This window comes from Gymnogyps californianus, chromosome 3, assembly GCF_018139145.2.
Source record: "Gymnogyps californianus isolate 813 chromosome 3, ASM1813914v2, whole genome shotgun sequence".
NCBI classification, from domain to species: Eukaryota; Metazoa; Chordata; class Aves; order Accipitriformes; family Cathartidae; genus Gymnogyps; species Gymnogyps californianus.
Window position 1 is genome coordinate 76,913,254 of NC_059473.1, and position 27,981 is coordinate 76,941,234.

The window sequence follows — 27,981 nt, forward strand, 5'->3', positions numbered from 1 at the left end:
ATCAAGAAGCTGTAATTGGCCTGAGACAGCCCTTTCCTTTTTACTGCTGCAAAGGCATATAAGTGCTTCATACTGATGATACTGGTCTACTTCCAAATTGGCATCTGGTTCCTGGAATGTGCTAGAATTGCATTTGATGGCTTCTCTAGTGGCAGCTGACCTTGGATAGTTATCAGTCACCTTGTCATTCATTTAAGGCATACCTTAAAAAGAAATCATGTTATTTGATAACTGATTCCACAGCATTCTGAATATATTGTGACTTGTTTTGATGTAGCAGCAAGCTTGAATGAAATAAAGCTTGTTTCAGTAACGGTGAAGGATGTCGGCCTTATTTTAGGCATCCTCTATCTATAAATACTGCAGCATTTCTAACAGAAGTTAGAGTTCCTTTACTCAGTGATTAACCAATGCAATGCTGTTAAGGGTTGCCTGAATGTAATTCTAGGTCTTAGTTATTTATAAAAAGAATACTGAGGTATTTGATTATTCATGTTCACAAGTATCCAGGGATGTGGATGATGCTAAAAGGCATGTGGGTTAGTGTTCCAACTCATCAAAAGCTGCAGTATGATTTGACACATTGCTGAAAGACAACTTTGAGTCCTTTATTGGCTAGGCTATAAAAGCAAGCTTGTTTCCATGCAAGAGAAATGCAGATAAATTTATGCTTTTTTTTTTTTCTGTTTCCTTCTAGTTAGTGTATCATTGTGCAAGGAGCTGCCCTTCTTCCCCTTTCTAGGGGGAGGGGAGGGAAGGTAGAGATGCTGACACTTTTGATGAGTCATCTTTAAACAGGCATGAAAGGTTCAGTGTACAGGCAGCAGCCTCCAGGGGCGAGAACACTGCGTTGGGCAGGATGTGGTGGTCAGGGGTTACAGTAGGAAAGCAGTTCAAAAACAAAACAAAAAAACCCCAAACACCACACCCAATGCTTTTGCTCTAAGCACTTAGCTATGCTTTGCACCACCATGTTCCAAAGTTACCACAATAAAAGGAAGCCTTTTAGTTTTGACTGATACCCTTGCCTTTCTGTGCTGTGCTGCATTGTCTGTGAAGGGAGGACATGAAGTGCTGCTCTTGCTCAGAAGGAGGATCTGCATCACCCAGTACCTAAAATGGATTAGCAGATTAACTGACTGGAGCTGATACTGGACACTGCATCCAAATATGTTGAAGTACATACGCACAGCACTGGAGTGTTACTGCCTCTCTTTCATTTGTGTTACAAATTGTTGTTCTCTTACTTCAAGGTTGCCAGTTAGTGGCATTTTCTAAAATGCCCTGGACTGATTGAAAGGTTTACTTCTGGACCAGCCTTTGTTTTTGTAGCAGTAGGAAGAGACTTCTCATTTAGGTGTGGTAATAGCCTATCTGCTAGGCACCTGAAAGCCTAAGTAACACATAAGAAGAGTCACCAACCATGGCATGCTACTCGGAAAAAACCCAAAACCTTTCCTGGACCATTGCTAGCTAAATACCTCCCTCCTGCCCCCTTTCCTTAGCCAATTTTTGGAACATTTAGAACATTTTTTTCCTGTTTGCTAGCCATATCTACTGGTCACCTTGCTTTTAAAGATAAATCTTCAAGGGGATTTGACTTACTGTCCAGATGAAACCTGCCTGGGTATATATACAAATCACAGCTTGCAAACTAACAAAGAAGTTGCTCATTTTGCAACCGTATCAGCTTATTACCAATGCCACCGTTACAGTCTTTGAGTATTTCCTCCTGTTCCATTGGTGCTGCTTGGGTTGAAATTCAAAGGATGCTGCTGGTAATCCCCATGCTGAGTGGATGCTGAAAGCTTGTTACTCTGGACCTGAGCTGCAGAACCTGGAGCGTTACCAAAACCACAGAGTTAAAGCAGAACTCAAGTAAATGTGAAAGCTGTTGTTTCTGACCTCTAAGCAGAATGTTAGGGTGAAGGAGAAAAAAAAAAAAAAACAAAACCCAACCCACCCAAAACAAGTTTTGAACGCTCAGCATAGTACTAATAGAATAATAGATTGCTTAGTCTGGAAAAAGTAGTTCATGGATGATCTTGACACAAAGTAGAACAAAAACTATTTGCAGATAGTTGCAACTATCTGCAAAAACTCTTTGCAACTATCTGCAATTTTTGCAGCTCACCCCATGCCCTTTTCATTCATAGTAATGAGTGTATCAGCATTCATTTGTCCAGCAGGAGACATCTCAGTGAAGCAGAAAATTCTTGCTGCCCCAAGTCTACTTCATTATATGTGACTATTTTCCCCACAACTGTCTTTCCCAGTCCTGTTGAAAGCCAAGATTAAAAGGTGTGGGTGGGTGGGTGTTAATGATCTGTTCCCGGTGACGCTAAATTCCCTAGTGAATTCCAGTCTTCATCTTTGATTTCTGAAAAGCAGAGATGCAGCCACCTAATGCCAACCCTTCAGCCACTAAAGAAACCCCCACTGAATGAAATGCTATGCTTGCTCTTGGCCATAATGTGATTTAACCCTGGTTTGTATCTATGTACAATGTGGTGTTGCTATACCACTTCACCCTATGTTAACCTTTCCCACTAACTTTAGGTAAAAAGGTGAGGGTATTTTTGCTGTGTAGCTGTAATCCTGCACTTGTTAATTGAGACAGTGTTCCTCCTCCTCAGATATGATCCAAGATGTTTCAGACCACATTGGTTAGCTGTTTCTGGCTTTATTTCAGGGTGCGTGTCCAGGGGACTCTGGCCTTCTGCTGAAGCAGCAGGAGAGCAGCTGGCAGCTGCCCAGAGTGCACAACTACCCAGTCTGGTCAGACTGCATTCAGCATCCATGCATCCTGAAGCAGGGGCTTGGGAGGACTGACTACACAAGCATCACATGAACCCAGAAAGCAAGTGCAGCAAGTGTTTTACGTTACTGAGAACAGGCCGTGGCCTAGTGCATTGGAGAGGGAAGAAGAGGAAGATGTGAAGACGGAGGAGGAGGAATGGAGAAAAAGCTAGAGGGCATGGCTCAGACTGCTAATCTACAGATCATTCTTACAAACTGGCTGAAGTCTTAGTCTATGTGGACAACTCCTAGAGTTGACATGACCTGTTTCAAAAACACCTTCGCCTTTACAGTCAAAACAGGGCTATTGCAAGTAACAGTTGCCACCCCTATACAAATAGGTCTGGCCAAACGCTATAGGTCTGAAGTCAGGTTAGTGGCACAGTGCAACTCAGATTAATAGAAAAGAGAAATCTTTACATGATGCAAGCCTGGATTGCCTTATGAGAAGTACTAGTATTAATGCATCAAAAATGATAGCTATTTAATATTGACTTATTACCTGGAAAACAACTTCTTATACTGCTTGCACTATGGGACAACAGCTCTGCAGTCTTCCTTCTACCTTTTTGAAAGGAAAAAAAACCCAAAACTACCAAACCTCACAACATCCATCTACTATTACAGACATAGGAATAAAAAAAAAAAAAAATCACAAGTAAAAAGGTAGCTACAATACATTGTAGAGTTTTAACACATTTCAGACTAGGTGTCTGTAGTTTGATGGAGCTCCTATGCTGAGTGTAGAGAAATCTAAGCTCCTCGGCCAATTTTTCCAGCTCTGCATCATGTTTAACAATGGTAACTCACCGCAGGAAAAAAAATAATAATTCATCTCCTTTCTGTTGCAGCTGCTTTCCTTGTGCTCAGTAGCATCAATGTGACTTACAAGTTTTGCACCAACTTTTCCCCTGAACTTGATTGGTTTTAAGGCCAGAGAAACCAAGGATATTTGTGCATTAGTTAAAGATACCTCCCTGTTCTTTACTTCCCCACATTTGGTTCATGTCTTGCCTTCCGCAGTGTGCTAATGAGCATTTCGCAGTTTCCTGTGGCAGGAATAACTAACGTTTTCCTGCAGAAGAAAACTATAATTAAATTTGCAGTGCTTTATATTCTTCATGGTATAGAAATGCACCTTGAAAGGTCACTGGAGTTTTTTTCTGTTTACTTAATTTACTAGGAATTTAGGTATCACCCATCAATTTTTCTGCATGCTTTTGTCAGACAGACAGTAGGATTTTGATACCACAGAGAAAAGGAGCAACTTCAGGCAGGTAAGAGTAGAAATCCCTAACCAAGCTTTTTAAGCTGCATGAATTATGTAAGCATTACGTTAAAAAGTTACCTGACAAACAGATGAGAAGAAAGATTTTTGTTAAAGGTTTTAGTTCTGGGTTAATTCAATTAAGGGCTAGAAAGCTCTCACTGCTGTTTTGAGACCCTCTAAAAATACCTGCAATCATGGGCACGTATCTAATCGAATTACAAGGGTGCAGTCTTGTTTGGCTGCCCCACATGATTTTAAATAAGCTGTTCCAAGACCAGAGCCGCTAAAGAAGCCTGATTTCCTACTACTTGGGATCCTTTGTTTCCTAATTGCCTCCTCCCCTAAATGCAGCTCCCCTCAGATTTCCCGTGGTATCCCTACAAAGCAAAAGACAACACAAGTTATGGTTTACAGTTATTAACTTGGGAGTCAGTGTTTCTTGTGCTGCTTGAGCAGCTGCAGTGTAAGAAGGCATACGGCTTTTGAGTTACCGGACTTTTCCTCAAGATCGTTTTAGGTCTTTCTCCTTTACCTAAATGCTTTCATTACAGAGGAGGTCTTCTCCTCTTTCATATTTGGCTTAAGTTGCCTATTGCTTCAAAGGTTAAGGAGGGATTCAGAGATGTGGACACACAGCTCATAAGACTTATTTCCCCGAGAAAGCGGGTTGCAACACACAACCTGTCTTTACCTGCAGTCGCATTCCTCTGGGAAACTGCAGCTTCCAGGTCATAAACTTGACACTGCAGTTCATCAGCCTGCTGGAAGGCCTCCCATTTTAAACTGCACTTTTGGGTTAACTGGCTTCTGATCTAAAAGGTGGTAAAAGGATTAATGGCAGCAACAAAAATTCAAAATCTGACAGCTCTGCCTCAAAGCAGGGGCCTAGATTTAAAGGAAAAGATGATGTTGCCCTGTGTGCTCTTGAGAATGAGAGACCATCACTTGTTGCTGGTTGAAGTAATCTGTAATTACAGCGTTGCTAAACATATCCATAATCCCTCTGAATGCAAAATACAGCACAAATAGTGCAAATTGACATTCTCGTTATTGTTTAATAGGAATCTGCATTTCGGGCATTACTGGAGGAAGATAAAAACAATACAGAGGCCTTTTCTCACTGTTCCCTGTGTGTAACCCTAATTAGACAAGACCCTAACTCCATTTTCGGGCAGAGGTATGTGGAAAAAACAGCAGCTCTTCCCTCATCTCTCCCACAGACTCTGTAATTTGCTAACTAAGTTTATATTTAAAGTTTCTTAGTGTTAATGACCATGTAGGTGCTAGCTGCAGCTGGAACTGTTGGGTGGCAAGAAAAGCCTTCCTTTCTGCTCTGCTCACAGGCTGATCCAGCTGTTGACATCTCTGATCTCTTGAAGGGTTGTTTTGTAAACACAGCAAAACAGTTCAGAGCCCCATCAAAGACAGACACCAATGAAATCAGTGGTCTGCACCAACTGCTTTGGCTGTGTAAAAGTCTCTCATACGATTTTGGTTAGAAAACATGCCAGCAGCCTGAGAAATTATTCCCAGCAGAATGGCATTTGTCATCCTGCCTCTGGAAAACAAACAGCCCATGCTTTCACCTTGATGCTTTAGAAGATTGAAGACAGAATATACTTTGCTTCGTTTACAGGAGAGGCATTCAGATACATTTACAAAGCTTTTTCCTCTCTAGACCAAGAAAGCAAGGGCAAGGAGACTTCAGTGGCAGCAAAGTTGTCAGTTGTTAGATGGATTCATCTAGATAAAGTCTAATCAAGTGGTTGCCAAACAATATTTTGTTCTGCAGGCTACACTACAAAAGAAGCACTGCACATTTCACAGCCAAAAGCCCACCCTACCAGCTGTGCTAAACACAGAGATTGTATTTACTTGGCCAAATCAGTTTTTAAATTGAAGTAGTTAAAGCTCTACAGCCCCTTTTACAGGGAGATAATCTTGAAAGTGGATCTGGTTACTCAGTTACAATAAATCAATGATTAGCAATGCAGTAACAGATTTAAACTCAATACATCAGTTCAGTACAATGGCATCAGTTTAGTGAAAACTAATGCCATTTCTGTGGCCAGACTGGATTAAAGCAGTTCCCTTCCCAATACGTTCATTTGGTAGTCCAGAATTTGGGAAACAGTGCTGTAATGTATGTGAAACAGAGGTAAGGGCAGAGGGTTTATGTCAAATGCAGAGCAGATGAAGCAAAAGGACAGCAGTTTGTCAGCTCTGCAGCACTGGTGTCAAAGCCCTGCCTGGGAAATGTCACAGGGAGAGCCAGGAAAGCAACAGGCACTGCAGACCCAGGAACGTGGTCCCAGAAGGGAGGCAGAGCCCAAGTGAGGCTCCAAAGCTCCCCGTTTAGTCTGGTGACAAGGACAGCGGTTACAGCAAAGGCCTGGGGCGCACCGCTGGGGGACACCCCAACTGGGGATGCGTGGCTGGCCGAAGCCTCCAGAGCCACTGAGCCCAGCCGCTTGCTGCTCTAGCTGCTGCACCCCCTGATCACCCCAGGGGTGCAAGCCTGTTCTGTCTAGCACCGCACACCCATTCCCACTGCACCAGCACCTTACACAAACTTTTAGGCAGTTTACCTCTAAAATAAAGAGAATAACACTCACTTTCTAGAGCAAAGATACTGAGCCACACTCAACAGGAAGGCCCTGAGAAGCATCAGAAACACAAGATACCACCAACAGGTGGAACATGACCCTAAGCCCCCAGCAGGCAGGGCCCAGCACCGTGCCAAGGCTCCTGCTGTAAGACCCTCATCCAGAGCACTTGGAGGGCTACACTGAAGCTCTGAAGTTCAGACACTTGAAGGGATACACTTAGATGTGGTCAGACAGTGTTACAACTTGGGACATCTCTCCAGAAATGCTACTGGTTTTATTTTTCAAATCCACATTACAAGTTTACCTGCTGCATTTCTTTTTTGACCCCTTTTTGTTGAAGATGGCACGTTTTAGAAGATTTTTCAGCTTCCTTGGTCGGGCATTTCACTCTCTGCTCTTCTTCCATCTCTTTAAGCATCTTCTCTATGTTTTCAGCTTTCATCACACTGAGTACTTGTCTCTTCTTGGATTCTTGTGTCTTCCTCTGTCCTACTTCCAACAGCATTTGTTTCTACAACATGCAATCATGAAAGTTTCAGACTTAGATTGCTTTCCTCCCCCCCCATACACATCTTTTTAGATTTCCTTTTAAACCCTGATGGCCAGTCCTCAGATGCCATGCCCAGCTGAGCTGAATGAGGAGAGACCCAATCCCACATGGCTTGGTACTGAAAATAATGAAATGTTGGTAAACAAATCTGAATTATCCTATGATCTTATGAAAGGACCACAGTCAGACCTAAACCCAAAATAAAACCTGGGTTGTGGGAATGGGGAGCACAAGGGAAGGGTAAGGGGTAGTGGGAACAGAATGCTGTATTTACATCATTGCTTGTTAGAGAGAGAAGCCTCAAAACAACATTCATGTGTAGAACTCATTCAGTTGCAAATAAACAAGAAGGCAGTTGCTTCCAATTTCCTCAGTCTGCTGTAATTTGCTTTCTGCAACCAGCCTCTGGTCTGCATGTGGAAGTTGTTTTTAAAACAACGTATAAACAAGGAAAGAGAGGGGGGAAAATGAGCACAGCTTTTTCATACATTGCTGTTTATACACGGATTGTAGAGACAGCCAGTAAGTATGGCTACTTTTTAGAATCTGTACCACAATTGAATTCAATGGTGTTACAAGCCACCCATATCAGGTCAAACCCTCCTGTACAGCCAAGGGTTGTGGAATGGAGCCTGCTATTTGCAAACACCATCATCACAATCTGTACCAAGGAAAGAAATTAGGAAGAAGAGAAAGAACAAGAAGCTGATGTCAGAAACTAAAGAAAAACAACAAAAGCAGTGCTATAAAGATGGTAGATGCAGTGGGTCTTTTGGAAGTAAATTGACAGCTTGTCAGTGAAGAAAACTAATTTATCAGCCAAAGGCAACTCCACTCTCGTGAAAAATCTGAACACAAAAAGCTAAAAGCAGTCACAGCCCAAACATTTTTCATTGAGGAGCTCTCTAAGCCTTACTAAGGTTGGAGTTTCATAGACCAGTAAGATCAGAATGGAGCAATCCAGCCATCAGATGTGACTTTTCAATATCACATGTACCATTGTACTGGAATGAGCAAGTTGGTTTGACTAAACCATGTTTCCCTGAAAGGCATCCGGTCTTGACTTGAAGGCACTCAGTTAGACATATTGTCATTTCCACAGTTAATCACATTTTGAAAATATTGTTTCTAATTTCCTGTTTTCAGTTGGTCTGGCCTCAACTTCTAGGCACCACCTCTTGTTATACCTTTCCCTAAGAACCCTTTAATATCTGCTGTTCTCTCCCAGCAAAAATATCTGTAGACTGTAATCAAGTCACTCTTCTTTCAGATAGGCTAAACAGATTGAGCCTTTAAGAGCCCTCTGCTAGAAAGCATTTCCTGCAGCCCTCAAATAATTTTCGTAACTCTTCTCTGCACTCTCTCAATTTTTGCTTCATCTTTTTTAAGTAGTACACTCTGGAACCAGCAGCTGTATTTCAGTGTGTTGTACGTAGAGCTACAAACTAATTTTTTATGTATCATCTGCACTCTTCTCCTTTTTATAAATTAAAAGATTGCAGCATCCACCCTTTCCAGTACCACACTATGTGGCCAGTCATCTGTCTGTTACAATCCCTGTCCTGTCCAGGGATGCCGTCACCCTGTTCTGTACAAGTCCTGCTTTCTTGTCGTTCTTCATCTGCTCAGGCACTGAAATACTTCTTGGAGGGATAACTAAGTTACTGAGCTATCTGTATGATTCCATACTCCTGCTTTGCCCACATCGTTATTCTCTAAATGTGCCTTATCAAATTCACTAACATGCCTCCCCAAATATGTCACTGGTAAATTTTATAATCTATAATTTTACATTTATTTCCAAGCCACTGACAAAAATGTTGAATACTGATAGTTCTGCTACCAACCCCTGTAGAAATCCATCAGAAACCATCTTCATTTAATGAAAATAACACATTTTTATATATCAAAAAATCTAGCTCTCAATCCATTTAGCATTTTTATCGATATTGTGTAATACTGAAATTTAAAATACAAAATTTATGTGCTGCTAACCCAAGCATTACAAGGCCCTTCCAAATATGTATTACATCTCTAGCATTATGTTTATCTATCTAACTTGTAATCTTATCAGCAGAATGAAATGAGGTTGGTTTGGCAAGACTTATTTTCCATACAATAATGTTGCTTGGCATTAAGTATATTGCAAGTGAAGGGTGTGCTTTTCAGTTTGACTTTGGGGAATGGGCCATTTCAGCATGTGTAGCCATGTGTAGAAGTGAAAGGCAGCTTGCTGTGGCAGTGATATATTCATAAAGGTGTTCAGATGGAAAAAAAAATATGTAATGAATTTGTTCCGGATTTAATGACAACATCCCTGAATGTTTCCTTGAAATTTAATGATTGGGTGGAAGACTAATATCCTCAAGATCTGTAATTTAATTTTTTTTTTATCCGAGGAATATCAGTAGTTTCTTTTCCTCTACTAAAACATACATCCAGCACTGTTGATGGCATACATAAATGTAGTGCCTGTAGCTGTCATTTTGGTACGTGACTCAAACTTTATCCAAGATGCTGCAGTTTTTTTCCCTAGTTCTCTCTACCTGCAATGGTGAAAACACTCAGATGAACACATTGTTTCAATGCCATAAAATACACATCCAGCTTCAGTAACTGTATTATGCAGTTATTTTTGAATCCATTTCTCTCCTAGAATAATAGTAGGCAAAATCCTCATTAAAGCAAGTGAGATGGAGAGGAGAATTCAGCTTGTTGCGCTGATGAATCAGGACCTGTTGAATTCAGATACCTGTTTATGTAGCTGTTTCTTTAGCTTGTCATTTTCTGCTTGAGATTTTGCAAGAGCTTTCCTTACAGTCATGAGCTGCCCCTGAAACGAAGTCACCTCTTGTTCTGCCATCATCTTAGCATTCAGACACTCTTTTTTGTTTTGAAGAGCTTCCTGTAAACAGAAAGTACATAACAGAAACAATGATGAGAGCAGTGATTTTCTCTCTTTTATATAGCAGTGGGTTTCTTGAACGGTAAATCCCTCAGAGATTTTTAGTAAAGTGGGATTGAATTGTTCCTATTTTCTAATAAAGGCTGGACCTTTTTTTAAGGCAAAGTTGGGAACAGGGTGGACAAGAGGGGTCCTCTAAAGATGAAAACGTAAGATAATCTTTCATATGGATACAACTGCACATCTTTCATTATATTCACATGTCAACAATTCAAGTTCTTGTGTGCAAACAAGCGCAGAGCAATGCAAAACTTGATCTTTCTTACGCATTAGAAAGACCTGTCAATCTACTAATCTGTTTATTCCTTCATTATCTCTAGAGTAAAAATGTGTGTGATGAAGCTTGTTTTCCTTGTGCACAGGGTCTTTTTGTTTGTTTTAAACACAAACATAAATCTGTATGTATATACATGTTACTTTTTCAGGCACAGATTTAACAGCCCTGTCTCCTTTCCCAGCCATTTAAACTGGAAAAAGCAGGGTCCAGGATCCTCTGCACCTGGAGTGGAGGACAGTGAAATACAAGTTCTTAGACCTTCAGGATCATTCCAAATTCAGACACAAGAAAGCTCTGTCTGAGCAAGATGAACTAGTTTCTAATTTAAAAAAGCCAAATTTTCCCATTTATTTTTCCCAGTTTCAGACTTTTCTTTTAAATCCTGTAAAGATAGCTCTTCTTATTTAAATCCACAAATTTGCAATTATTCAATCCATCTTTGACTGATCTATTTAATAAAATATTCTAATGATTTAGCATCTCCCTGATATAACTGAACTAAGTGTATGCACATCCAGTTTTATGTGGGTTTAAAATTAACAAGCAGACAAAAAACATTTTGTTTTCACTCTTTTTAAGTTAACAAATATGATCCATTCTGCCTTTCCTTTGCTTGACATGTGCAGCTAATTAACCTATATAACAATCAATAACCTGTTTGTTCCTTTCTAATCAGCCTCATTTAAAGCAGTGAGGCACTTTTCTTTCCATCCATCTTCACTTTAGTTTAATTTAGTAATTTTTGTGCTTCATCTTGTATTTCTGTAATTAAATTTATAAACCTCATGCTGTGTTCTGCTTTGTTTAAGCAGATACCAATTTAAAAAAAACCCAACAAACTCAGCCACCTCCCAAGCCAACAGTCTAGTTCATTTTCACTTCATGTCTGCTTGTCTTCTTTTTCATACATTTTGGTCAGTTGTGAAATACTTGATTTTGATACAATGTCATAATTAGTCTTCTGAGTCAACAACAGAATTAGGAATACTATAGGCTACTCATACTTCCTAAACTCTTGCTTCAAGCAAGCATCAGGGATTTGTTTCACGCTCTTCACATTTGAAGACCACCATTATACCCATAATATAGAGGGGGAAAAAGTTTAGAATTTTTACCTAAAATCTGCAGTTACCATGAGCTCCTATAGGCTCACTGAATAATAGTGAGCCTGCCCAATCCGACCATCAGTGTCACAGAAAATTAGACATTAATAACAGATGAAATGGTAGGGAAATATCACCTTCTCAGCATCTCTAAGCTTTGCAGAGAGCTGTGCCTTCTGAGTGGTTTGCTTCCAACAGTTCAGAGCCTTTAGCTTACACACCAGCTTGCTTAGCCTGATATTTTCATCCCGCAAGCGCTGCAGCTGTTCCTGCTAAAGAAGACATCGGTAAGAGTAGACCTGCAAAGATTACTTTCCCCAGGACGAAACATGTGGTTTGGAAGTAAATACAATTGTAAAAGCATGCAACTAATTGTATTTCATTTTTATTTTCAAATGCTCAAACTTTGCAGTTTGAAACAGTGCAGCCTTTGGCAATAAATTTCTATTACTGTGTCTCCAGGGAAACAGGAAATGTGAACATTGCCCAGAAACTGGGAAAAAAATGGAAGAAATTTAATCCAAAACAGCAAGCAGGTAAACCCCTCCGAAATGAAGCACTGTTAATAGTGATAAACATTATTATACCAAATGGGGATTCTGGTTCACACCATATTCAGTAACGTGGTTCACCCTAATTAAAATGTCCTTAATAAGAACAAAATCAGTGGATTCATGAAAAGTATAGTCATCAGGTTTTCTTCTTCTTTGTTCAAAATAGCGGACTTCCTCCTGAAAACTTACAGAGGTTACAGAGGACCGCTGGAGGTCCTGGCCCTCCTGGCAGAGGTGTCTCTGCTCAGAAGCTCTACCATTCATTGTCAACTCACCTTCTTACCCTTTGTGTCCTGTATCAGTTTTATCTGCAGCCGGGCTTTGGCCTTCCTAATTTCATCACTATGGGTCTGAACTCTGATAGTCTACCTGTGTTGCCTGTCCATGTTTCCACTACGTGCAATCTTTCTTTTTGTATTTTAGTCCTTTAAGAAGCTCCTTGCTAAGGCAAGCAAGGCCAAGTTTCTGCTAAACTCCCTGGTCTTCTTGCATAACAGGGTAGTTGGTTTTGAAATCTCTCTAAGTTTTCTTTAAAAATCAACCAGCTGTCCTTGGCACTTTTCCCCTCTTGGCAGTTTCCCAGGGATTCTGCCTAGCAATTCCCTAAATAAGTCATAGTCTGCTCTCCTGAAGTCCCAAGTCCTAGCTCTGCAGCATGATTTTGCAACCTTTCTCCTGATCCTGAAATCATTTCATAGTCACTGCAGCCTCAGATGACACTCACCACCAGTTGTTCCGTTTGTGAGCAGCAGAAGTAGGGATTTACCGTGGCTGGCTCCTCTAGCATTTGCTTTTAGGCTGTTATCACTAATGCTGTCTAGGAACTGCCTAGGCTTTCACAATGCTGTGTTCCCCTTCCAGTAGATTTCCAGATAGATAAAACCTCCATGAACACCAAGGCCTCAAATCAAAAATACTTTTCTTAGCCCTCTATAGACAGGCCCGTCCAATTTATTCTCTTGACCAGGCAGTCTGTAACAGATTCCCCACCCCAGTCGTTAATCATCACTAACATTCCTCCCTCCTCTGACCTTGACTCATAGACTTGCAGTAGTACATCTCCACATTCATACATGAGCTCTGTGCAGGGAATGAACTCCTTATACAGAGTGCAATTCTCATTCTTCTTCTTCCCTGCTGATCCTTCCTAAACACCCTGTAACCACCCTGTAACCACCCATGACCATGGTGTCCATCAGCCCACCAAGTTCCCATGACTCTGCTCAAACCACAGCCCTTTGACTGCACATGAGCTCCCCACTCTCCTTGTTCACTGCCTCTGCACACTGTCCTTTCCAAGTGGGGATGTGGAAGTCTCCCTGCAGCCTTCTCACACATGGACCTCTTCCATTTCCACTGGTTCCTCATTTACTTCTGGGTGTCCCTATCCCCCAGGTTCATTGTGAGTGTTGAAAGCCCTTCTCACTCTGTTGGCATTACAGTTATATCCTGCTTCGCAAGCTTCTCTGCTTGAGAGATCTGCAGGCATATTTGCTTTAGACAGAAGCATTTAGCCATTATTCATTTGATCTCATTTGTATTCACTGACTGACTACCATAACTTCAGTACAAATTGAACTTTGCTGAGGAGGAATATGTTTGACTATAAAAGGGATTGATTTGGAAGTTGTAGTACTTTTGATTCTAAGTAACCCCAAGTGCAAAAAAGTATTCTGTCCCTATTCTTTTATGTGACCAGCTTGCACGACAAGAAGATAAAACTCCCATCAACACATTTATCGGGGTCACTGAAACATCACATTCTCTTTCCCCCACCCAAAAAAGGGACAATGACAACACATGACAATGCTGACATATGATCGAATGTGAGTTCACTTTTATACTTCTTCAGATCCAAGTTCAACCTCTCTGATGTTCACCTGTGTAGAAAGCATGGTGCTAGTTTCACTCAGAACAGACTGAAAGCAGAGTTCCTAAGTTTAGAACCAAATTCACTTCAAATACATGTAGTTATTCAGGGTCTAAGGGCTGGGTTTGGCCCCAAATTTCTGCACTTGGAGCATAAACACACAGTCAAAGATGATTGATTCATGACAGCCTGACAAATGATTAGTCATTAGCAGAGTCTAGTAATTAACAGAGCCTAGTAATGGACCACCTCCATGCTCTTCACCCAACCCATGTCCCAGATAGAATGCAATAACTTAAGCCATCTTCAGCAAGCTTAACCAGGATATTATCCTTGTGTTCATATACTGACACACATATGTATTTCCTTACTTTAGACAAATGTTCTTTCAAGTCACCATTATTTGTAGTGGAGCCAAACTTTTTCTTCAGATCAATCATATTGTCAACTCCTTCTCTTCTCACTTCACTGATGATTTCAAACACTCGTTGCTCAATGCTAAGGCGATAGACATCCAACTTTCCCTGCAATTACAAACAGAACCCATAAGAGATGAATTGCGCACATATGGGAAAGCAACATTCAGAAGATTTCAGAAGTCTGTCAACTACAACCAGATGGTCTTTCTTCATAACTATTTTCCTAGAATCAGTGTATCAGGAAGACAGAGCAATATTCTTCTTGCATCCAGGCACTACAAGAAGTGGAGTTTCAATTGTATCATTTGCAGGCAACCTACTGGCAATCCTGGGATGTATGTATTTAATGGAAGTAGCAGCACCACGGTGAAAAAATAGGCTCTCTGGTGAAAACTGGACTCAGCCTCAGAATTGCAAAAGAAATCACAATATTCCTCAAGTCACAATTGCCCTGGCCACAGACATTAATGGGCTTGTAGACCATCAATCAAAACCCTGGGGATCTGATGCAGGTAGTTGCTCTATAATGCACATGGTCACAATCAGGTCAGTTTTTACAGGCTAGATTGGGGTATCTTATTTTTGTAAGTAATGATGACATATGTCGCCCCAAAGAAATCAGTGGACTACTTGAAAACAAAGGCATTGTTAGAGTGAGCAATACAATTACGCAGTGGACATAAAGTTTCCAAGAAAAATAATGCAGACTATTACAAACTGAAGTATTCTATCCAAAAAGTTCCCTCCACTGTAACTAAAAAGAGCTTCCATCACTCTCTCTAATGTGGTACCTGTTCCATCGAGAATACGCCTCCTCTCTTGGAAAAGGTACACTATTTTTCTACTAGACGTTTTTACAAGATGCTTCTAGCAGCAGGAGATAAATGATTCACCCATTCATCCACCTGGCACACTGGAGCAATTTATTCCTTTGAGTGCTACACTTGTTGGCAAATTATACAGCAGCACAAAAAAGACCGATCGAGTACCCCTTCTTATTCTGTACTTACTTTTAGATGGACACAAGTCACAAATAGGTTCCGCACTAATGATTCATATTCATCCCGTACTTCTCTTCTAATCTTCTCTTTGAGACCAAGATTTTCTTCCTCTAAGTCAGCGAGCTGGGCTCTGAGAGCAGTTATTTCCATAATCATCCTGTGGCACAGCCCCACAATCTATCACAGCACAGAAAGTGAATGAGCCAAGCTAGGGATGAGCAAACACCATAGCCTAGGAGTAAACGATCCAGAGTTCTGAATATATTGCGTGATACCTAATTAAGTAGAGCAAGAATATCTTCCTAACTGAGCGGCCTGATGAAAATAATCCATTGATGATATGGAATAATCCATTTTGTACATCTGTGTTAGTTTTAGAAACATTTCTTCCCTGGAAACAGTAGGAAGAATTGTGGCAGTTCACGACCAATATTTGAAGAGGGCAAATGCATAAGTTTCATATATAACCTTAAAAAGTCTGTTTCTTGTCATCAAGAAAGAAGGATTTCCTCGCTAATAGGTATGAGAACTGACAGAAGGAAATGTGTGCAGAGCACAGAGGAGCAGAAGGGTTAGGGAGCAGGATTACGGAATCTGATTTTAGGAGAAGATCCTGTGCATGGCTCTGCTATTTTGGTGAGCCTGGCCTCCCATAGCATAATCTCCCCTGCCTCCAGAGAGAACGTCAGAAGAATTGTGACCAGGCTTCGTTCAGTAAGCTGTGAGGTAATGCATTTATCACAGCAAATATGCTGTCTGCTGATAAGGTTGTACATAGAGACCATTTAATATGTGATAAAAACAATTATGTGTTCCATTTGTTGATATTTGACAATTAACATACCCTCAGAAATGGCACGCAGGTTAGCACAAATAGGAAGGTACATGATAGAACTTAAAAACATTTAAATGACAGAATTTAAATTTCACATAGGTAGGGCATTGCTAGGTATAAATGTTTGGTCATTTTCATACCACTGAACAGCATTTGCAATCAGATGAACACAATGGAGGAAAGCTAAAAATCATTCTTAGCATATTACGTTATTCAGATAAGAAATAGGCACAACTGCAGACTGTAGGCACAGCCAACAGCACAGTCTGCTTTCAAGGTTGCCTGGCACCTCCACGTGCCAGATCTAAGTAGTAAATGCTAATAACTTCACTGGATTCTCGCTGAAATTTTCTGTGTCATTTTTTTTGTCTTACAGCAAACATGACTGAGAGACTTCTGAAAATGAATGTTGGGGAAAAATACATCTATTTTAGCCCTGCTGAAAAATTCTGGTGATCTTTATTCAGAGCAGCACTAGTTTTCCTCTGGTTTGGGTGTCCTTTTCGTAAAATCAGCAAAAAATTGGTCAAATCCTAAGACTTTGTTGGAGGAAAAAACCAACCCCTGTGGTTCATGTATGTTCCTTAGAGACTTTCTGGTTTTTAAACTATCATCTGCCCTCCCATTTTGGCTGATCATGCCTGAACCTTTCTCATGGTTTCTAACACCTCCACTGAGCAACTGAGCTTGCTCTTCAGACTTGCAGTAGCCTCTGTTAACTGCTTTAGGCTAGCGAGAAGCGGAACTGGGAGCAGAAAGTCTCTTCTGAGGTTGAAGCACAGCCTAGAGACAGTAGGCAGCTGGCCACCCTGGGCCACTTCCTTCAAGTACAACACAGCTGAGACAGGGATTTGGTGGTGATGGGCTAGCAAAGTGGAGGGGAGGAGAGACTCCACTGCTCACAGGATCCAGGAAAGTCCTACTGACTCCTCCTGTATCTTTCCACCCAGCTGAAACCTCACACGTGTTTCTCCTTTTCTCTCTCATTCCAGCCTTCCCAAACATAAAGACAGGACAGTGAAATCAGGGAAGAAGGGCGGTTGCTGACAAGACACTGTACAGAAGAGCATATAGGGGTAAAAAACTGGAAAAAGCATGAGGAAGTGGGGCAAAAAACTGATAAGAAGCCCAGAGAAGAACTGAAATCTTGTAGTCAGTGATGAGGACAGATGAGAAAAGGAGCCCAGGAATGAAACCCAAAATGCAGGTGTTCTAACACTGCTGTGCAAACATCCCTGAAACCCAAGCAGTCTTCTCCCTAGTGTAGGTTTCTGTAGAAGCTGACATGCCTCTAGCAGTGGAGTTTGTGTTGATGGAGCCAAGCCTCCAAGTCAGCTAATAGATTACATGGATATCACATGATTCCACAAGACAGCATTTCTGATTTATCAGCTGGGTTTACTTCTTAAAAAAATTCCACCCACACATACCAGGATTCTAAAAAGCACAGCTGAAGCTGCAAAGTCAAGTACTCAGAACTTAAGAGGAGTTGTTTATGCAGCCATGATGTAGCGTACCTGGTACCTACACTGCAGTACGGCCTACGTGCCTGACCCGCTTCTATTTTCTATCATCTCAGTCAATGCACAGGATTTAATTGCTCTGGGAAAATGCCTTGTGAAGGAAGAGACACATCAGTAGAAGTTTAAGTTAGAAGGTTACCAGTATATCATCCATTGTGAACATGAACCACAGAACAGCAGGCCACTACCTTTGCCTTCAGGTTATCTTTGTTTTACAGGTCCTTCTGGCATGACTTCAACACAGAAACAGCAGCCCCAGAGCCCCCCTGCCTTTCTTCTCAAAAAGTGTCACCATGTGTCTGCACAGTGGGACCCTGTCCCAAATAAGACCATTAAGTACTACCAATCGATAGACCACCATCACCAACCTGCGTCAGAGCCATATCGCTTTGGTTGCCACCTTCTTCCACCGCGTGCAGCTCCTGAAGCAAAGCACAAAGACACATGGTGACTATACTTGTGTAGCCCAACTCCACCTCAACAACTTCCCAGCCTGACAGCTTGACTTTGTTTTTTACTTAGCAACTGCCTCCCACCCAGAGAAACCACCTTCCCCTGTTCTCGAAGAGTAGAATCAACACTCTGAGCATACTTGTTCTTTTTGGTAAAGTAAACGATGCTGCTGCTGGAGAATATTTTCATAAAACATGGAGTAGGTCTCAAAGTTGCTGCGCTCTCTGGCCATGACGTCACAGCCCAGTATGGTGAGACACTGTTGTAAATGGCTTTTTTTAAAAGTAACCTAGGAAAACAAAGTAAGAAACCTTGCAGGTGGCCTGAGTCACAAGAGCTGCTATATACAGCAAACATCAAAATGAAACATGGTCACCTTATTGTAAATAAAATGCTTCTGCAATACCAAAATGAAGCAAAAATAAAATTATTCAATGTAAATGTTTTTGCCCAATCTACAATTTCACTGAACTAACGGAAAACAGATTTGTCATATTTTTGACTGGTTCTAGCTGCAACTATATAATGTATTTTTTTTCTGTCTGAAGCTAAAAGAGAATTTTCAGTAGAGAAATTAAATCACCAGCTCAGAAACTGCCTGGATTGCAGTTGGGCCCCAACATCCCTTCTCTCAAAAAAAAAATATGTTTTGTGTTTTTTAACCAGAAGTGGTCATATTTTCATCAATATTTTCTTTAAATTTCACTGAAAAAAACCCTAAAACTGCTTCCTAACATCATGCTGGACCTCTAATTTAGCAATGACTCAGGAAGAAGTGTTCCCACTACTGAATCCATGAATAAAGTCCTGCAATCCTGCATTGCGGTTGCATATAAACCTCCAGCCCTAACTCATCTTCACATTATTACAGTCCTGAGAGCTGAAATAAACCTGTCAAAAGGCAGTAGGGCAATACACAAGTTTGCTGCCAACGCTGCTATTACAAACCAACATAATCTGAATCTAAGCTCATAAGCTTAAGAAATGTCACTGATTGACAAGAGCTTTAATAAATAAAGCTGTAAACATGATTTAGCCGTTGCTTAGATAGAAATGCAGAATATGTACCTCTGTATCTGATTCTTGGTAGTTTTCCATCAGCTTTTGAACAAATGTTTCAACTATCTGTGGTCGTACAACTGAGAAATTTTCTTGCATTACCCTGTGTTTCCAGAGCTCTGCAGGAACAGAGGGAGGGAAAAAAAAAAACCCAGAATAAAACCACTCATCAGTGGGTATCACTGTCACAAAATATTGATCCTTCAGTAATCCCTGGGATTTGACACTGGGTATGCTTTATAGCTTAGGGTTTCTCAGCTTTCCTAAAATGTTTACAACAAAAAGTAAATGTCATGGCAAACAGATTGCAAAGCCTGTGTTGAGCAGCAATATCAAATTCGTGCTGGTACCAAAGCCAAAATGCAGTATCATTACAGACCAGTTCTGTCAATAATGACCTGGCCTACAATTGTGTATTGGAATTTTCTGTAAGTATTGATTAAAGAACATGGCTTTTGTGTGAAATTGAACATTTCTGTGCACTAATTATTGCTGCCTGCAACCACAACCAGTGGCAGTAGGGCACATTTTTCTTCCCTTTTATTTCCACTTTTTCTTTGTTTTACTGTTTGTGCCTGTGAATACCCAAACTGCCCACACCCATGCAGTAATTGTACCAAGTAAACACCTAACGTACTAAAAAGTCTGGCATTTAAATTGCACTGCTAGGCTTAAAATATTAACACTCCAACATAGAGGAGGAGAGATTTCCTATCAGTCTGTTTCAGGCTGCCTGCAAACTCCAGAATAATTAGTGTTCAGCCTTGTTTGCAAAATTGTCTTTGAGTGATTATGGCCAAACATTCACTGTATAAAGGGAAAGTGAGCTCTTAGATTTAGGGAATCTGAATCTGTTGAACAGACAGAATAAACAGGTCCCTGCAGAAAGGTGTATGGTATCTCAGTACACAATTCTTCACAGCTTCCTGCTAAAGGTATTTCTGGAATTTCTCACAATGGGCTCTCCAAAACAGAAGAGAGTTTCCTGAGGGTAAGCCATTTTTCATCAGTGATACCTTCCCCACGGTTCAGCTGGTCCCTGGCTTCCAGATGGGCTCAAGGGGAAGCGGGGAGCTGAGAGCAAACGTGCTCTCCTGTTGACATGCAGGATTTTGCTGCCTTCGTGTGCCAAGGCTCCCGTGCGGGGTTTGTGTGGTGGGGGGGTTGTGTAGCAGGGAGGGGCTACAGAGTGGGCTCCCATGAGAAGCTGCTAGAAGCTTCCCTGGCTCCAAGATGGACCCGCCGCTGGCCAAGGCCGAGCCCATCAGCGATGGTGGTAGCGCCTCTGTGACAGCATATTTAAGAAGGGGAAAAAAGACTGCTGGAAAACCTGCAGCGAAGAGAGGAGTGGGATGTGAGAGAAACAACCGTGCAGACACCGAGGTCAGTGAAGAAGGAGAGGGAGGAGGTGCTCCAGGTGCCAGAGCAGATTCCCCTGCAGCCCGTGGAGGACCCCACGCAGGAGCAGGTGGCTGGGCCCGGAGAAGGCCATGACTCCATGGGAAAGCCCACGCTGGAGCAGTTCGTGGAGGGCCGCAGCCCATGGAAAGGACTCGCGCTGGAGAAGCTCGTGGATGGCTGACCCCCGTGGGAGGGACCCCACGCTGGAGCAGGGGAAGAGTGTGAGGAGTCCTCTCCCTGAGGAGGAAGGAGCGGCAGAAACAAGGTGTGACGAACTGACCGCAACCCCCATTCCCACAGGGGGAGGAGGTAGAGGAATCGGGAGCAAAGCTGAGCCGGGGAAGAAGGGAGGGGTGGGGGGAAGGTGTGTTTTTAAGATAAGGTTCTATTTCTCATTATCCTACACTGATTTGATTGGTAACAAATTAAAGTGGTTTCTTTTTCCCCAAGTCGAGTCTGTTTTGCCTGTGACCACAACTGGTGAGTGATCCCTCCCTGTCCTTGTCTGGACTCAGGAGCCTGTCATGGTATTTTCTCCTCCCCATCCTGCTGGGGGGAGGAGTGAGCGAGTGGCCGCATGGTGCTTTGTTGCCGGCTGGGCCTAAACCACGACAGCTACTTTTCCCACTGAAGACTGGGGCTCCCATATTTCCCAGGAAGGTATTTTAATTCTCCTTACCAGTGGGGAGACTGCTTTCTTGTCTGGCTCTTTCAGATGTCACTAGAGTCATCTCCTGGTTAATTTTCTTCTGCACATCATGGATCATGTGGATTTCTAGGCTTTCCAGAAGCTTTTGAAGCTAGAATCAGGTTTAATACTTAGTTCGTACTAAATCTCTATACTGCTTATAAAGCTACTTGCCAACTATCAAAAACTAGCAGAATAAAGCAAAGCAATTCTCCTCTTTCCATTCTTTTCTAAAATACAGTCATTTCAGATACAGTATCAAGGTTAATATTTGGGGGTGACTGCGTGCCGAGTGCTGTGCCACAAATACTCTGGATAGAGGCAGGTTCCCCTGTTGCTTTGGGCTGTCCCAGGACCCACACCAGAGGTGCCGTTGCAGGTCATCCACTTCTGCCAAACTTCCCCCCATGACAGCCTCCACAGGCCCCTGCTGGACTGTGGTGCACTTATCGGAAATTGTGGACAAACACAATGCTGCGTGGTCCTCCGTAATGCCCCACTAATAATCCTCTCCTTACCTGGTACACTTTCATTTTGATTTCTGATGCTCCTCTGGGGGGAAGTACGTGCTGAGTGCTTGTAACGGGCTTTCCAAACTCCTCCTCTGTGCCCGTTTGTCTGACTATGGCTTTCATGGCCGGGTACAGGATATCTGTGCTAGAATCACCAAGATGTGGGTATTATTTCACGCATTCTCTCTCAGAATTACTGTGTTTGCATTTACTGACCTTGGACCTTAACTTTCCTTTTTCTTCCCCTGCCCCTGTTCCTAACGCATGCAGAATATGATTAAGTCTCAGCTCACTGCTCTAGCCCCACTTGACCTACAAGGGGGACAGGACAGTCTCTTCTTCACTGGTCCTGCCTTATTACATAGCTCAGTAATTTCTCCAAGCTTATAATAACACAAAACTAAAACTGAGGGGAAGGAACGAGGGGTCAACCAGATAAAGCAGGGAAATCTAGTCACTGGTAAGAACTTGTCTGTCACTGTCATTCAAATAGACCAAGACACTCCCTGCACCTCCTCCCCATGCTCTCCTTCGTATCTGATCATGGGTTTGCTAAGTGCTTCTGAGTGCTGAGTGCCAAGGCAGACACGCACTTTGCTCTTAGAAGCAGAGGAGCCATTAGCAAGGCATATATACCTCATTACATTTTATTGCTTTAATCACGCTGCCTTTTAAACCCTTGATGGCATTGACACAAAGGTTAGCACAGAGCTCAGAGAGGCAAGTAGGGAGCTCTTATCTGTGGAAGGGGATGGGTGGGGACATGGAGGAGGGAAACACAGTGTGATTTTTGGGTACAGTACATTTGGCAGATTGCCGGCTACGAAGGAGCTGTTGCAGGTGCCGCTACAGAATCTCTTCCTGCTCAAAGGCCAGTCTAAGCAAAGCCACGGGCAGGGAGCTCACCTCTCCTCCCAGGAGGCAATAACTGCTAAGCCCGATCTCAGGCATCACCACAAGACAGCTCTGGGTGTGGAGGAACTGGGAGACGCTGACGCCGGCACTCTCCTGCAGCTGCCCAGCCCCATGGTGGAAGCACAAGCTGTTTCTCGCTCTGCACGGAGAAATTGCGCCCCTGACTCCCAGCCCTCCTGCAACCCAGTCCTGCTCTGCCCCGGCGCCGCTCCCTTGGCAGAGTTTATCAATTAGTTAGAGGCAAAGACTGTGGGCCCCCAGCATTGGACTGTGCCCCCTCCAGTCTGGTGGTAATGCATGGGAGGTAACACTGGAATACAGATAAATGGGGACCAGAATGCAGCAAATCTGATACCAGCCCTTTACACACACACCAATTTTCTGTGACAGATTCAGACTTGTCAATCTAAAATGCCTTCTTGGCCTTGTAGGGACAGGCCCACTGAGCATTGCTTCCTCCGTGCTCCATTGCATGACAACGGTGTTTTACAGTGCCTTCATGCACGGATTTCACCCTTACTGTGTCATCTTGCTCTTTCACTTCCTTTCTTGTGGTTTCCGGGGACAAGGCTTTTTAAAAAGCAATGTTCCATTTTCTGCTCTCAGAAGGGCCTCTCTGATGGAAATCTTCCAATTTTCTATTCTCGACTGCTCAAAGTTGAGCCAAGTAGGAGGGTTAGGAAGAATTCTGCTACAATTCATCTAACAGGATTCCAAAATTTCCATTTATTCAAGTACTGTATTTAACATTGTTTATGGAGCCTGAAATACAGAGGCAGGTCACACGACTGAGAAGAATGCACTTGGAAAACACCATCAGCAAACAGTCTGAATAGACATTGAAAGAGGGGAAAAAACAACTGTACTGAAACAAAGAAACAAAAGGTAGCTCTCAAGCCTTTAGAGAAAAGTGAAAGTACTAGGTTGATTATAAGCAAAAATAAAGGAAGGTAGAAATAAAAAAAAGGCAAGTGAAAGAGCGGGACAGGAGGAAAATGGATGGAGAAGGCAGAGGCTTTTCTCGTTTTTCATCTCTTCAGTCACTCTGGAATATTCTTGCATCCAAGGTAACTTACCCATATTGCTCACAAAACTCTTTGTAGAGAGGAACTGTATTGATATCCTCAGTCCTCAGCTTGAGCCGGCCCCATTCTGCCTTTAATATTTCTAGTTGCTTCCACAGTATCAGAAAAGATCTCAGGAAGTTATGGGATATGATCGGATCATGATGCCTCAGCAAAAGTTTGCATGTCTTTTTGCTGTTCTGCAACCAGTTAGCACTTGAGTCAACCATCTCTGCCAAATTCTGCTGGAAGTCACAGGCAAATGTTTTGCTTCAAAAAGCTGTGACAAGCTTTTCACATGATTTTCTTTGCTTAATAGCATCTCATGAAATATCCAGTGGGACGAGACATAAGACAGGCTATTGCACAATCAGAACTTGCAACAGGGCCTTACACCAGTGTCCTTCAGAGCACAGCACAGGAAAAAAAACAGGCTACTTTTTGATTGCAGTGAGTACTCACATACAGCAGAGATGGGGATAAAATTGCACAGAAGTTAAATCCTTTCTTTTATTGCTGCTTTCAAGTGAATCGCTGCAACAGCATCACTCTCTGCTTGGTCTTACTAAAAGTACTGTTACAGAAATCAAAATCTTAGGTCAGATCTTGCAGGAAGCAGACCTTAAAGTAACTAAATTTGTCCTTTCCACTCATTTTACCTTACAAATCGATCAGTGTAGCTGTTTTCCATCACAAACAGTTTAAATCTTTCCCCATTCCTTGAACCAAATCTTTGTGTAGTTTCTGGCAGGCTTTAGGTGCCCCCAGCAACCATTCCTCACATACGCTTCCACAATGCGAGTACTCAGGGAAGTACAGCCTGGAAGTACCTTGCCTCTCCTTGACTAGATTTGGTTTTAGACAGCGGCCAGGCTGTTCCTTTCCCCTTTGCACTCAGTAGCTCTTGACAAAGAAAGAGCTGGACCTTCGGTGGGGTGTGGGGAGAAGTCAGGACAGTCTCTGTTTTCTCCAGAAGTCTGGTGATATCAGCAGGCCCTCAAGGGGCATCTATCACTAGGCCTGCTCTCGAGAGCACTCAGGATTTATAGGAGACAACATGGTTCCCTTTGCTTCTTACCAGATGGCCAGGAGTAGGCGAGATTATTATGGTACACGTCAGGTCTAGGTCGCTTACGTTCACAGAGATTTGGTTGCAAAAACTAACGGGAGTCCTACATAGAAGCTGTACAGTCCCAAACAAACAGAGTTGTCAGAGGTACCTGTTTGCTCTTAGCTAACGAGGCTTGACAGTCAGCTTGATCTTCCACAGCACAGCCGTAGCTGTTCTGCAGTACATCCTCCATTAGAAACTGCATTGCCACCAGCTCGCCGTGAGCAACTCTTCGGTCTGCATCGCTCAGGCTGCACAGGCACAGCTGGAGAGGAAGGGAGAGTCTCTGAAGGTCTGCTGTGCTGAGGTTAACCAGTAATAGCAAATCTCAGATAACTGTCAGCACAGGGGTTTTTGTGTTATAAACACAAATGGATTTCAAGCTTTTAGCACCATGGTCCTAAAACACGTATGCCCATGCATAAAAATTATTTGATTCTTTAGTCCTAGCACACTAGGAAAATGATAAGTATAGGTTCATTATCAATAAAAATGCTCTGCTCTGCTTGAAGAAAGATCAAATGTGAAGTAAATGGTAAAATGGACTTTTGGACAGAAAAGGGAGAGATGTTTTTTGTTCACTTCTGTTCTTTAAAAAACAAAGGAAATGAGATAGTATTAGTTTGTTTTCCTCCTGCATCATAGATTCATCTTGTCTTTATGTCTTTGGACATAAGCACAAGGCTGCTGTCTCACTGTACCTGCATGTTGTAATTTATATTAATTGTATTGTTGATAGTGACTGGAAACAATCCTCCGTCCATTAGGAATGTCCTCCAAGGAAAATGCATGAGTGTCTAAAAGAATAGAGATGACTGTTCATAAATAAGAACAACATTCAATTAGTTATGAGAGTCCCATCTAATCTGATCTGGAAAAGGCAACTCAGAGGCCAAGCTGCTATTCGATATGTGATACACTCTGCTCTGACTTTGAAAGTAGGCCATGTATTAGAAAAGAGAGAAGCATCTATTATCACTCCTCGGGAAAGAACCATAAGATTCATTCCAGAATACATTTCCTACCAAGATGCTGTGCTACTTCTGCCTCCACAGAATAGCTCGCATGTCCTTACCTACCTACTGACAATCATTTATTGCTGGTCCTATCTCAGAGGCATCGGGACATCTTATTCATCAAAGATGTCCAGATTTTGCATGCCAGTACAAATCCTGTTTCTCAGTTATGCCAAGGAGGTTCTATGTGTCATTGTCACCTAAATCAAGGCAAGGGTGGCAGAGAATTGTATTCCTGTAACTCATGGTTTGGGAAAGGCATTACTAAAGGTGAAATGATAGTATCTGATATTGGATAATTAGCAGGATGGCATAAAATGAGGAAACATAAAGTTAGAATGATTATTTAAAACTGCCTGTTACCTTGGAACATGCTAATATCACCAGCAAGACTCATCTTTACTTTCCCTAACATGACACCTGCTTTTTTTGCCAGTGTCATTCAAGGTGCCTCTTGAGCACAAGGTATGTCATTTGGCATTATGTAACTCTGTGTGACGCTGTAGCTAAGAAAACCACTAGAGGTAAATATCTTGCACACAACCATGACAGACACGTTGGGCAATCAAAACTGCTGCCAGGTGAGGAGAGAGCTCAGAAGGGTAATTACCCAAAACTGAAAGTTAGTAGAATCACCATCTATCACGCAGAATAATTCCATTTTGGTGACATCAGTGTGATTACATTCCATCTCAAATATTTGTTACTCACTTCTGTAGAGAGTGTTTTCTAGAACTCCCAGTGGTGAATCAAGTTAATAAGCTGTGATCATGGGAATTTTTTTAATTAGCTATTAGCAGTTAGGTTCTTTGCACCATGGTAGGGAAGGAGCAAGCACACCAGCAAGAAGCGCAGAGGACTTTGTACTCCAAGGAGCTCAGTGCAAATGGAGGAAGAGTGCCTCTGGGGCTACGCTTTACTCACCCTGCAGCTTTGAGGATCCAGAAGCTGTGGGAGCCTTAGCTGTGAAGCAAATGCACTCTGAATCACAGAGTTACTCAATGGAGGCAGCGCATGGTATATCCTGTCTGTTACGCTCTGGTAGGCTGAAACATTCCCCGAAGACAAAAATGTCTCTCTGTAAAGGAACCAAAATGTTTGTATTAAAAAATAAGTAAGGTGACTTCAAAATTCTCCAAATGGTCTATAACAAATTTACCTGCACCTCATTATAACCCACCATGGTAGCAACTGATAGGGATAGCGGCAGATATGACGATTAAAACAAATAGACACAAATGTTAATGATGTAGATGCATGTGTGAAAGTGCCTCTGACTGGGGACATTTACAGCAAAACATATGTCTATGCTAACGGAGAGGGATGCTCAGGTAGCTAACAGACTGGATAATAATTCAGGAGCTCTACTGCCTCCTATTCCTGGTATTAGGATAATTTCCTATACAAAGTGGGAGAGCCACTAAAGCTTTTCAAAGTTTTCAAAAGTGCTTGTGAAGCTTTGGAACCTAAATTATAGGATACTTGGAGTCCAGGGCTAGGTTTAGCAACAACACTCCCCACTGATTTTCATGAGACCTGGTCTCACCTAGCAAATGCACCTGGTCTCCCACAGCAATGCAGGTGACACCAGAGCCCAGCTAAACCAGCAGAGTGCTATTCCAACACAGTTGTAGAGCGCTTCTGGGACCCAGCTGGCTCCTCATGTGTGGTTTGCATTGTGCTGTGCAATCCCACACATAAAGCTACTTTTTACTACACCCTATGCATCATGTAAATATATTGGCCAACCAAGATTAGACATGACTTTGTCATTTCATTGCAGCCTTTTTGTCACCCTCAGTTCTCCTGTACTTCATTCACATGCTTTTAAAACAAAGAGCCCCTGTTCAACCAGTTCTTGTAATGTAAGAAGCAGTCTAGACAGCAACTCTTTCTGTAGCTGCATATCCTCCTTTGAATGGCAACTCTAAGACAAGGAACTTGTTCTTTTGTTTTTGTCAAACACACACAAGTGCTTTTAAAAATG

General features: G+C 42.2%; 1 protein-coding gene across 1 annotated transcript in view; it reads right to left on the reverse strand.

The window, feature by feature from the left end:
• Nucleotides 1-1,500: 1,500 nt before the first annotated feature.
• Nucleotides 1,501-27,981, reverse strand: part of LOC127014530 (coiled-coil domain-containing protein 162-like) — a 31,687-nt gene continuing 5,206 nt past the window's right edge. Inside the window, exons 3-17 of the mRNA XM_050893961.1 lie at nt 26,919-27,072; nt 25,088-25,243; nt 23,880-24,109; nt 21,895-22,033; nt 21,368-21,488; nt 19,297-19,406; nt 18,368-18,517; nt 18,144-18,197; nt 15,427-15,594; nt 14,369-14,521; nt 11,711-11,845; nt 9,981-10,133; nt 6,983-7,189; nt 4,761-4,881; nt 1,501-1,837 (exon numbers count right to left, since the gene is read on the reverse strand). Of these exons, the coding sequence (XP_050749918.1) occupies nt 1,710-1,837; nt 4,761-4,881; nt 6,983-7,189; nt 9,981-10,133; nt 11,711-11,845; nt 14,369-14,521; nt 15,427-15,594; nt 18,144-18,197; nt 18,368-18,517; nt 19,297-19,406; nt 21,368-21,488; nt 21,895-22,033; nt 23,880-24,109; nt 25,088-25,243; nt 26,919-27,072 (2,179 nt within the window). The 3' untranslated portion in view covers nt 1,501-1,709. The remainder of the gene's footprint in view (nt 1,838-4,760; nt 4,882-6,982; nt 7,190-9,980; nt 10,134-11,710; nt 11,846-14,368; nt 14,522-15,426; nt 15,595-18,143; nt 18,198-18,367; nt 18,518-19,296; nt 19,407-21,367; nt 21,489-21,894; nt 22,034-23,879; nt 24,110-25,087; nt 25,244-26,918; nt 27,073-27,981) is intronic.